This window comes from Ochotona curzoniae, unplaced genomic scaffold (genome assembly GCF_017591425.1).
Source record: "Ochotona curzoniae isolate NIBS_2020 unplaced genomic scaffold, NIBS_Ocur_1.0 contig_4514, whole genome shotgun sequence".
In the NCBI taxonomy this organism is placed as follows: domain Eukaryota; kingdom Metazoa; phylum Chordata; class Mammalia; order Lagomorpha; family Ochotonidae; genus Ochotona; species Ochotona curzoniae.
In genome coordinates, this window is record NW_024466312.1 from 5,057,280 (window position 1) to 5,069,618 (window position 12,339).

At 48.6% G+C, this 12,339-nt stretch overlaps 2 protein-coding genes across 5 annotated transcripts in view; one reads left to right on the forward strand and one right to left on the reverse strand.

Annotated features, from left to right (window-relative positions):
* The window catches only part of TNS1 (tensin 1), a 263,601-nt gene that overhangs the window by 223,809 nt on the left and 27,453 nt on the right, over window positions 1-12,339 (reverse strand). The gene's annotated exons all lie outside the window — the stretch shown is intronic.
* CXCR2 (C-X-C motif chemokine receptor 2) lies at window positions 3,254-9,642 on the forward strand. 4 transcript variants are annotated; one of them, XM_040986497.1, is made up of 4 exons: window positions 3,254-3,594; window positions 3,924-4,006; window positions 5,909-6,169; window positions 8,126-9,642. In XM_040986497.1, the coding sequence occupies exon 4, from the start codon at window positions 8,151-8,153 to the stop codon at window positions 9,225-9,227; it is 1,077 nt and encodes a 358-aa protein (XP_040842431.1). In that variant the 5' UTR covers window positions 3,254-3,594; window positions 3,924-4,006; window positions 5,909-6,169; window positions 8,126-8,150; the 3' UTR covers window positions 9,228-9,642. The 4 variants fall into 4 exon arrangements, with proteins under 4 accessions (XP_040842431.1, XP_040842433.1, XP_040842430.1 ...); XM_040986499.1 differs by having other exon boundaries at window positions 6,038-6,169; XM_040986496.1 differs by lacking the exon at window positions 5,909-6,169 and adding an exon at window positions 4,650-4,749 and having other exon boundaries at window positions 3,255-3,594.

Here is a 12,339-nt window from a genome sequence, read left to right on the forward strand (position 1 = left end):
ACTATGTAAGCATTATCAAAAATAAAATTTAAAGAAATGACACTAAAAGAAGCATGAAGCAGCGTGTGCGTGGTCTGACTGGGTGGAAGAAGGACCAGTTTCTAGGACAAGGGAATGATGGGGCTTTTTAATTTAATTTATGCATTTAGGTTTATTTTCATTTATTTGAAAGAGTTCTGGGGAGGGGGAGTGAGGGAAACTCTTCCACCGTCTGGGTCACTCCTCAAATGACTGTCATGGTAAAGGCTGGGTCCTGCCTGGGCCCTGGTATCCCACAGGAATAGGATAGGTCCAAGCACAGGGACTGTCTTCTGTTGCTTTCCCAGACACACCAATCAGAAGGAGATGGATCAGAAGTGGAGCGTTCAGGACCAGAACCAGTGCCCCTATGGGATGCCAGCAACACAAGCAGCAGCTTAACCTCCTGTACCACAACACCAAAAATGTAAGTTTTTCATGTGCTGAGGCTGCAGCATCTGTGGGGTCTGGGGTGGATTGCAGGAGCCTCTGAGTGTCAGAGTTTAGAGCTTAGGGAGGAGCTGGTGGGAAACCTGGCACACACTGGGTGGGAACTGAAGCCATGGAGGCTGGGACTTACCTGGGGAAAGAAGGACAGTGAGAAAAAGATAGGACCAAGGTAGAACCCTGGAGCCAGCATTCTCCAGGAATTGATTGAGTCACAAAGTAACAAAGGGGAAGAGAGCCCACAGGAGGAAGCCGGAGAGAAGGAGGCTGTGGGATTCAGTTGTGGAGATGGAAGTAGAGAGAGGTTACACCCCTGCTAGTGTGTACCAGACTGGAAGGAGGAAGGTGGGGAGTGGCGATTACTGGGTACTGCACAGGATTAACAAGTTCTAAGGTTCTGGGGCAAATGTTGTGGTACATCAGGTTAAGCTGCCACCTGCACCAGTTCTAGACCCAGCTGCTCCACTTCTGATCCAGCTCCTTGCTGGCAAGGCAGAGGAAGGTAACCTAAGTCCTTGGGCCCCAGCACCCACATGGGAGACCTAGATGAAGCTGTAAGCTCCGGGCTTCAGCGTGACCCATCTCACTCGCCCTCTCACTTGCTCTCTCTAACTTTGCATTTCAAATAAATACATCTTTTATTTTAAAAAGAAGAAGAAAATGTTCTGGGATTGTATTGCACAGGAGGTGCTTATATATGTTATGGTGCTGTATATTTCTCTTTCTGTTTTTTAAAGTTTTTTTTTTTAATTTTTATTGGAAAGTTAGACACACCAAGAGGAGGAGAGACAGAGAGGAAGATCTTACATCTGTTGGTTCACATCCCAAGCGGCCGCAACGGCCAGAGCGGAGCCAATCTGAAGCCAGGAGCCTCCTCTGAGTTTCCCATATGAGTGTAGGGTTCCAAGGCTTTGGACCATCCTTGACTGCTTTCCCAGGCCACAGGCAGGGAGCTGAATGGGAAGCAGGGCCGCCAGTATTAGCACCAATGCCCATGTGGGATCTTGGCACAAGCGAGGTGAGGACTTTAGTCGCTAGGCTAACACACCAGGCCTGTATATTTCTCTCTTACAGGAAGAAAGCTGGGGGCCCAGTGTGATAGCCTAGCAGCTAAAATCCTCGCCTCACATGCACCAGGATCCCATATGGGTGCCAGTTCTAATCCTGTCAGCCCTGCTGTCCATCCAGCTCCCTACTCATGACCTGGAAAAGCAGTCAAGGATGACTCAAAGCTTTGGGACACTGCACCAATGTAGAAGACCAGGAAGAGGCCCCAGGCTCCTAGCTTCAGATTGGTTCAGATCTGGCCGTTGATTTACTTCCCAAGTGTAAATCAACGGACAAAAGATCTTTCTCTCTGTCTCTCCTCCTCTTTGTATATCTGACTGTCCGATAAAAATAGATCTTTAAGAAAAAGAAAAAAGGAAGAAAACTGGAAGATGGGACTGGGGATATTTCACCATGAACAAACATTAAATGTTTGAAGGTGAACGTATGGATGTTGAATGAAAATTGCGCTGTGTATAAATGCACTGAAACATTGCATAGTACTCCATAAACATTTTTTTTTTAAATCTTGTTTTAAAATGACCCAAGGGACTGGAACTGTGACATAGCAGAGGCTAAGCCTGCAGCGCTGGCATCCCCTGGGCACTAGTCCTGACCGCTCCACTTCTGATCCGGCGTCCTGCTTATGGCCTGGGAAAGCAGTGGGAAATGGCCTCAGTCCTTGGGACCCTCTGCCCACGTGAGAGACTCAGAAGCAGCTGCTGACTTCCAACCCGATCCAGCCCCAGTGGTTGTGACTGTCTGGGGAGTGAACTAACAGATACAAACCCTCTCTGCTGCTCTGTCTCTCTAACGGCTTTTCAAATAAATTTTCAGCAACCCAGAAAAGCATACCACAGGCTGGCAGATAAAGAATTTTTTTTAAAGACTTTACCAGTTTCCTAAATTAACATTTCCAAATTGTGAACACAGTTACATGGACATCCAATGTCCCGGAGAAATTGTGGGAAAAGATATCAGTCTCAGCGGCAAGCAAAGAGCCATCAAGCTGCCCCATGGCTACTGTTTCCTACTTTGTGGTAAGGAGGAAAGACGTCACATTTGATGTTTGCAGTACATACAGGAGGTGACAGACACTTCCAGAAACTGATAATGGCAGAGGAACTTGGCACTTTAAGAAGAGCAGCCCACATTTCTTACCAAAATGGGCCCTACTCGGCAAAATTATCCCAAAGGTACAGAAACTCATGCAAGTTCCCAGACACCTGTGTGGGAAGGTGCTAGAGAGAAGCACTAAGTATATATGCGTGAACCAAAAAAAAAAAAAAATCATGATGTATCCAACAGGGTCACCGGAAGAAGACATATGGAGCTGTAGGTGCTGATTGAGAAAGGGTCCACTACATAGTGCTGAAGTATAGGACAATGCAATTAATAAAATTATCTTTTTTACTAAGAAGAAAAAGGGAAGGAAAGCATAGGTTGGATTGAGTGGGGGGAAATCTAAAGGCATACACACAGACTGTAGGCAATCGGGAGCGAGAGGAGTGAGTAGAAGTAAGGCAGGCTCCCAAGCTCTACTCTCTACACTTTCCTGTTGACGGCATTCTTTACAATATGCATGGCCCTTTTCACACAGTTAGAGCAGTTTCATTTGGGCAGAGCGCAAACTGGGTTTGGCAATCTAGGGGTCTGCCCTTAGCAGAAAATCGCTCCAGCTGCACCACAGGGAGGAAGGAAGCCAGTGGTAGCATTTGTGGAACAGCAAACCGGAGGTGAGAACAAGAGGACAGAGACTGCTCACCGCACGTCTAAGAAGCCTGTCAGCAAAAAAGAGAAGCCCGAAGTGTGGCAGCTGGGAGGTGGAGGGGTCGCAGGACAGAGAGAAGCATGTCCCAGGACAGGAGCCAAGTCCGGGGGCAGAAGGGGAAGAGCTAGCTGTGGGACAGAGGGGACATTAGGAAGGTTCTTCAAGAGCGACTCAAAGTTTCTCAAGACACTGACTTCCCACCCTGTCCAAGGGTTCTCCAGCAACAGAGGCTGGGAGTGGTGGAGTAGTAGGGGAAGATACCTAGACCTGCAGGGCAGAAAAGACGGCAGGAACTGTGTTTGCAAATTCAGGTAAGTGCAGAGGCAGTGGGGCCGGGACGGGCTGGGGTACCACTTCCTTGTTGCAAAGCAGGTGCAAGTTCATGACACTCAGAGACCCAAGGTAGACTAGGAAAACCTCTTTCAGACTGACAGGCTCCTTCAGAAGCCGTTAGACAGGAAGGCACAGCCATCCCCTGGGTCTAACCCCAGGCTTTCAGGCAGGCTCATGGTGTGTATTGAGAGTCCCAGGACAGCCCTTCTTGTTCCTGTTGGGGGTGGGAACACCTCCCCTAGGCCACCCACACCAGCAGTTTCCCCATCAAGGCTGCTTCACTTTTTTTTTTTTTCCTGTCTGACAGCCCTGTCAGCTACCAAGCCTTGAGTCACAGTGAGGTATCAGTGGCCATTCCAGCCGAAGCAGTCGCTGTCGCCGCAACATCAGGTAGGTGAACTGCTTATCCTTGGGATAGCCAGGGAGGTCTTGTGAAGGGAGAGTTTTGGGAGAACATGGCCTCTTCTGAGAGGTCCCCTGAGGTCCTTCCTATGGGGTTGGAATTGCAGGGGCTTACGAGCCAAAAAGCACTTTACCTATACAGCAGTGTCCCCAAGTATTTCCACCACAGTGCCAAGCTTCTGTCTGCTAGGCACCTGGAAGGCGTCTATGATTACGGAGCACCTATGGCTGGGATGACAAAGCAACAGTCTTTTTCTTGTATTTGAATTAATTGGCATTTAAATGATTATTAACTATCTTACTGGGTGGGACAGCCGTAGCACTATCTCCCCCACTAGCCAAAGAGATGTGTCAACACATGGGAGGAAACGACTCGTCCAAGTTCACCTGGCCATTAACAACAAAGCCAGGTGGAGATGCCAGCTTTTTCACTACTTAGCCACACACCTGTGCTCTGCAGAAACGAAACTGCCTTGCTGGACATTGAGAAGTGGTTCTGTTGGGCAATGTCCAATCTGGCTTCCCTCTCTAACCCCTTGGGATCTGGCTGTGGGCCAGGGGGTGGGGGTTTGCAGCAGAGAGGACCCCAAGAGCAGAAAACCTGAGGCTGGGGTTCTGCTTTTTGTTCTAGTGGACAGAATTGAAGATTGGAGAACAGATTGAAAACTGTTTTTAAAAAAAAAAAAAAAAAAAAAAAACTTCTGAAAGCCCAGTTCAGCTGTGTCACCGAGGTAAGTCGCTTAACCTTTTACAAGATTAATTTTCTCACCCACTTCGTGGGGTTGGTGTGATGATGAAATGAACCATGTCTTAATGTGCATTTGGCCCAGAAGCTGGCACCTGGTGTGACTATGGGTGCCCAGGTCAAGGCAAATTAGGATGGGCCAGAAGTAGCACGGGGACATCCCAGGTGATCAGACAACAAACTATCTCACAGACAGTGATCTCAACAGTGAGACATGTGTGCTAGGTGCTGTGGGGGTGATCCCTGCTTTCATCCTTATTGCCGTCTGATCAGTCGCATTCTGGTATTGGCCACACCCATTCTGCAAATGCGTAAACTGAGATTCATAAAGGAAAAGTCACTTGCCCAGTTACTCTCGGGAGCCTTTGTACATATGTAAGGAGCCTCTAATGACAGCATCATTTAGCCAGGGTCACTGCTTTCATCCCCAATACTTGCTAAAAGCAGGTGGAGCCAAGGCTCTTTCCTTTGGGGTGTTCTACTTAAGTGAGTCTGCTATGAGCTTTGAGAAGCTTCTAGGTGCTGGCCCTGAGGTGAATGGGTACAAGAGGCATATAAAGGGCTAGCAGAAGGGTCTGAGGCACTGCTCCTGGGGTCAGGAGTTAAGCTCACAGCTCTGCCTGTGTTTATTCTCACTTAATACCACCAGCCAAGGTGGCAAAAGGTGTCCCCAGTGTCGGCCAGCCCTACTGTCCAAAGTGTATTTGAACCTGGGTTGGATTTTTAACTTTGACCAAAAAGCTTTCTTTCCACATAGAAAGGTCTCGTCTCTCCCAGCAGTGGAAGCTGTTACAGTAATTAGGGTCCTCAGATTCAGTGCCCAGAATTAACAGCACGACCCATAGAATATGCAGGATCAGAGCAGATGGCTAAGGAGGAAGGAAGGGGCCCCTCTGGGGCTGCGGATTCTCACGGGATGAGGCATAATGGAGTCTGAGGCTTGCAGGGTTCTGAAGAGGGAAGCTCGGGGTGCAGGGAGGAAAGCTGCTGTCTGCTGTCTTCAGGAGCATTCCCTTTGACCTGTAAGCAACAGCACCCAGGAGCCGGGAGTCAGGGCAGTGGGGAGGAGCGGACTAGGGCAGCCAAGCCTGCTGAAATCAGGGCAAAGATTAGAGAAATCCAAGCAAGACACTTCCCTTGTCTAGATCTCAGTTTCCTCATCTGCGAAATGGAAAGCCTGGCCAGAAAACCCACCAGCAGGAACCCAGGAGTCTGTAAGACGGCTATGTAGCAAGGAGCTGATCTGGAAAGTAATTATGCATGGCTCTCAACAGCATCTCGCAGTCCCCAAAGCTCCCCCCTTGAATCCTTCCTCAGCTGTGCACCTGCTACCAGCTACTACCACTCTGCCCTTGGCTGCAGCCACCCTCCTGCAGGTGTCCTACAGGTGAACAACCCAGCATCTGGTGAGCACTGGAAACCTTCACTACATCCAACCTAGAATATCTCTGCTCCTTCAACCCGTTGAGGCCCACCTACACTGTTCTCAGCACCCACCCCAACCCATCACTCCTCAATGCCTTCAATTACTTGCTTTCATCTTCCTTTTCCTCCAAGGCAGATTCTGCCTCCTTCCCCTGCAATCCTCTCCAACAGCCACTCAGGGATGCCAATTCCCTCATCTGGACTCTGCCAGCACCCCCTTACTTTGGCTGGAATTGGGTCTTTAGACAGGCAAAGTGCTGCTGGCTCACCTCTCCTTCCCTACACACTAAATGCAAGTGTCTGTCAATTATGAGATAGAATAGCAGATTACATTAGAACGTCACAATATTTTGTTATTAGAGAGGTTGCCTTAAATGCTTGTGATCACTCTTGGAATTCAGCCCACCCCTGGAGTCTCTGAAATGCTCTGAGTCATGAATAGGCTAGCATTTTTGCTGCACTGGAGTATTCCCACTGGCCATCAAGAATGTGACAGGGTGGCTAGCAGATGCTATACAGGTCAAGGGCCTTTGGTTTATCATCCCTGCATTCTGGCAAAGGACAGCAAAGCACAAAACAGAGACCTGAGAGGATCCTGCACACACGTTGACTTAATGATGGCTCAGGATCCTAGCTGACGGCTAGCTGTGTTTAGTAGATGACAGGTCATGTTTTTAAGAGGTATGGCTGTAAATTGAAAACAATGCAAGTCAAGTTGTTGGGAGCTTACTGTGATCCCAGCAAACCCACCAGCAGACCCTGTGCTCAGAGGCTACTGGCTGAGCCTCTCCCCTGGAAATGAAGCTAATAGCATCCACATGCAGTGTCAGAGGGGAGACCATGAACCTGCAAGGCACTGTGCAACCCTCACATGTGTCACCTTCCTTCACCTCAGTTTGTTCCTCATTCCACCCACTCTTCCTGGCATGCTCCATTTCCAACCCACTCTCTGCAAATGCCACACAGCCAGATCTGGCCATTCCAAAGCCAAGAACCAGAAGCTTCTTCTGGGTCTCCCATGTGACTTAGCAATTCTTATCCTAGGGACACAGCTGGGAAAATTGAAGGCGTGCTGTAGCTGGTGAAGCCACTGCCTGTGATGGACATCCCACACGGGAGAGATTCTCCATCCACTGGCTCATTCCCCAAATGGCTGCAGCAGTCAGAATTGTACCAGGCTGAAGCCAGGAATTATTTAGTTCTCCCACATGAGTGCATGGACCTAAGTACTTGGGCCATCCTCTGCTGATTTCCCAGGCACATTAGCAGAGAGCCAGATAGGAAGCAGAGCAGCCGGGATTCAAACCAATGCTCCCACTTGGGATGTCCATCACAGGCAGTGGCTCCACCAGCTACAGCACGCCTTCAATTTTCCCAGCTGTGTCCCTAGGATAAGAATTGCTAAGTCACATGGGAGACCCAGAAGAAGCTTCTAGTTCCTGGCTTTGGAATGGCCAGATCTGGCTGTGTGGCATTTGCAGAGAGTGGGTTGGAAATGGAGCATGCCAGGATTTGAACAGGCACTCATATGGGGTACCAGCATCACAAGCAGGACTTCACCCACTGTACTACTGTGCTGTTTTTTTTAAACCCAGCTTCATTATCCAAAGATGCATGTCTTAGAGGAATCCCAGACAAGTGTTCTGTGGGAATTCTCTGAAGAGAACTTACAACAAAATTTGAGTGATAGCAATGTCACAGAAATTGCTAAGAGCTGCTCTCTGGTACTGAAGGGAATGATATAGCCTTTTCATAAAATGCATGATGTGTCACTAAATCTATCACCTTAGAGTCCCTACTATTTAATATTAGAAGTAAAAATCCCTCCCATGTGATATGCAAGCTCAAGCAAGGAACACTTCCATTCAAGCCTCTCCAGTGATGGGCACGAGTCAAGGAGAATGGCTTGGGTAGTAACCTTTGTCTCTCTTCCACAGGCCTGGATTTAAGACTCTCTCAACAATGCAAGAGTATGTCTTGGAGAATTATATCTCTGATGATTTCTTCAGTGATTTTAGTAACTATAGTTACAGCACTGATCTGCCACCTAATGTGCAAGAATTTACCCCTTGCTGGCCGGAAGCCTTAGACACCAACGGTTATGTTGTAGTTGTCATGTACACTGTGGTGTTCCTGCTGAGCCTGCTGGGAAACTCCCTGGTGATGCTGGTCATCTTGTACAGCCGGAGCACCTGCTCGGTCACTGATGTCTACCTACTGAACCTGGCCATAGCCGACCTCCTCTTTGCCTTGACCTTGCCCATCTGGGCCACCTCCAAGGTGAAAGGCTGGATTTTTGGAACAGCCCTGTGCAAGGTGGTCTCACTCCTGAAGGAGGTCAACTTCTACAGCGGGATCCTGCTGCTGGCTTGCATCAGTATGGACCGCTACCTGGCCATTGTCCATGCTACACGCACCTGGATCCAGAAGCGCCACTTGGTCAAGTTTGTATGCTTAAGCATGTGGGGACTGTCTCTGATTCTGTCCCTGCCCATGTTACTGATCCGTAAAACTGTCTATGCATCCAATTCCAGCCCGGTCTGCTATGAGGATGTGGGTAACAGCACGACAAAGTGGCGCTTGGTGCTGAGGGTCTTGCCCCAGACCTTCGGCTTTGTCTTTCCCCTGCTGGTCATGCTGTTCTGCTATGGGTTCACCCTGTGCACGCTGTTCAAGGCCCACATGGGGCAGAAGCACCGGGCCATGCGGGTCATCTTTGCTGTGGTGCTCATCTTCCTCCTCTGCTGGCTGCCCTACAACCTGGTCCTGCTCGCAGACACTCTCATGAGGACCCGTATGATTGAGGAGACATGTGCACGTCGCAATGACATTGACCGGGCCCTGGAAGCCACGGAGATTCTAGGCTTCCTGCACAGTTGCCTCAATCCTATCATCTATGCCTTCATTGGTCAAAAGTTTCGTTATGGACTCCTCAAGATCCTGGCCACCCATGGCTTCATCAGTAAGGAGTTCCTGGCCAAGGAGAGCAGGCCTTCCTTCATGGCATCTTCTTCAGGAAACACCTCAACTACCCACTAAGCTCTCCTGTCTGAGTTGTAACCAATCAGGCTGCCTGCTTCCCTTCCCCATTTCAGTCCAAGTCTCCTGAGCACTGGCTGTTCCTGGTCTTACAGTCAACACAGCCTATGTTGTGGTTATGGGATGTAGTGGAGGCCACATCCTCACAGAGACTTCAAGACATTGTTTGGGGAGCTTGCCCTGGCCCCTGGCACTTTCCATAATTACTGTGCCTCCCATGGGAATCTGTCCAGTCTACTGCTTGGCACAGAGTATGCTGATGAGAAGTACAAATCAAAACCACAGAGAGAGAGAGAGAGAGAGAGAGAGAGAGATAGAGCGCCAGGATATGGATGAATTAGAACTGAATTGTAGGGCCCAGCGGCATGACCTAGCAGCTAAAGTCCTCGCCTTGAACATGCCAGGATTATATATGCACACCAGTTCTAATCCCGGCAGCTCCACTTCCCATCGAGCTCCCTGCTTGTGGCCTGGGAATGCCGTCAAGGACGGTCCAAAGCCTTGGGACTCTGCACCGCCTTGGAGATCTGGAAGAGGTTCCTGGTTCCCGGCTTCAGATCGGTGCAGCACCAGCCATTGCACTCACTTGGAGAGTGAATCATTGGACGGAAGATCTTCCTCTCTGTCTCTCCTCCTCTCTGTATATCTGACTTCCCAATAAAAATAAATAAATCTTAAAAAAAAATACTGAATTGTAACTCTTACACTATCGCTGGTAGAAATGTAAAATGGTGCAGCTGCTATGGACAGCCATCTGTCAATTTTCCCTCAAAACATTAAGCAGAATCATTACGTGAGCCCATTCCCTGACTTTCAGATATGTATTCAGCATGACAGGGAGCAAGGATTCAGCAGACTTTTTTATGGTAGCTTTCACAGCAATACTATTCACAATCACCAAAAGGTAGAAGACGAGAGAGACGTGTGTCATCTGGATGAATGAACACACTGTGGAACACATGTATGCTGGGAACTAAATCAGCTTCAGGAAAAAAAAAAACGAATACTTGCTACATCACAGATAACTTTCAGGACTAGCACTGTAGTATAGGAGATAAAGCCTCTTCCTGCAATGCCAGCATCCCTAATGGACACCAGTTCCTGTCCTGATAGTTCTACTTTGGATCCAACCCCCTGCTAATGGCCCGTGCACCCATGTGGGAGACCCAGAAGAAGCTCCTAACTGCTGTCTTCAGCTTGACCCAGCCCTGGCCATTGCTACCATTTGGGGAGTGAACCAGCAGATGGAAGATCTGTGTTTCCCTCTCTGTAACTCTTTCAAAATAAATTTTTCAAAAAAAAAAAAAAACCTCAACATTATTATGTGTCCCAAGACAAATATCTTGGGGGTCTTCGTACATGCGATACCTAGGACAGTAAAAATCATGGAGAAGGAGAGCATAACAGAACAATGGTCTCCAATCGCCTCAGATGGCCATGCATTTCAGCTTGGGACAGTCACAGAACCCTGAAGGTGGATAGCAGTGGTTTGGTACCACAAAGTGAGAGGTGCACTTAAAAGCAGTTAATGTCATTGAGAGACGCACTTAAGAGGGATTAAAATGGTCATCTTGGGGGCCAATATGATGGCTCAACTGGCTAATCCTCAGCCTGCCAGTGCTAGTATTCCATATGAGTGCTGGTTTGTGTCCCAGCTGCTCCACTTCCCATCCAGCTCCCTGTGGCAGGAAGGTAGAGTGAACGTCTAGCCAGAAGGGCTAGACATGGGAGTGGACATGGGGGGCAAGCAATTTCCACCCACAACTCACTGTTGCATTTGCCATGCTGGCCTAAGTCCACAACAATAAACTTACCCCAGGTCATTCTACACCACGTGCTATGTCATATTCAGGTTCATGTGCAACTCTCCAGTTGTTCTGACTCAGCAGGAGGGATGTGCCGGGGAATGGGTATTTGCCAAATGGCAAGTTGCCAGAGGGACCCATCACAGTAGGAGAAAGCAGCTGGCTCTGAGAGGATGCCTGTCAGAGGGAGGCCAAATCCAGCGTCATACTGTTCTTGACTCTGCTCATTCTTCCTCCAACAGAGACTGGAGGAAACAATTCTCTAAGGGAAGAGAAGAATCTGATGCATCCAGAAGTAATGAGACAGACTGAACTGCATTCTGTGACCTTGGTTAATATTTCTCTCTCTCCCCTCTCCCCCTCTGAGTTGCTCTTTCTCATAAAAACAACCTTTCATTTTGGCACCAACAGCTTCCCTATGGAAGGGTTATGACAGGGTTTCTTCAGAGTTGCCTTGAAATTGATGATTCCCTGTGCCTTGGCAGCCTGAGTTCCATGTCTCAATGCCCCACATCTGTCTGCCTAGATATGTCTTATGCTGCCTGCTCTTCTTCTCACACTCTCTGTGTCTGCCTTATGTCAACTCTTGCCACCACAGTCCCCAGCCTCTGCAGGGGACCTGCCGGGGGCCTCCCAGTAGACAGATCACAGCTTATTGCATGCACACCCCTGCAAAGAAGCATGCGTCCGTGCAATAGCAGAATCAGCTCAGTCTGAAGACCTGGCAATGTTTCCAGTACCTAAAGAGGAAATTGAGATCTGAGACAGACAGCCTGGCCAGCTTCCAATGTCTGGGGCACAGGAAAACTGGAACAAACATCCCTAGTTCAGGGTTCGTTCTTTCTTTTTCTTTTCTCTTTCTTTCTTTCTTTCTTTCTTTCTTTCTTTCTTTCTTTCTTTCTTTCTTTCTTTCTTTCTTTCTTCCTTCCTTCCTTCCTTCCTTCCTTCTTTTCTTTTCTTTTTCTTTCTTTCTTTCTTCCTTCCTTCCTTCTTTTCTTTTCTCTTTTTTTCTTTCTTTCTTTCTTACCATTGATGGTGACAATTTCAAAAATGGGCCCAACTGCTAAAACACTGGTGTACTCACAAGGCTAGGACAAGTCTACATTTTCTCCTTTTTAAAAAAAAAAAAATTGAGGGGCCCGGCGGCATGGCCTAGTGGCTAAAGTCCTCGCCTTGAACGCGCCAGGACCCCATATGGGCGCCAGTTCTAATACCAGCAGCTCCACTTCCCATCGAGCTCCCTGCTTGTGGCCTGGGAAAGCAGTTGAGGAGGGCCCAAAGCTTTGGAACCCTGCACCCGTGTGGGA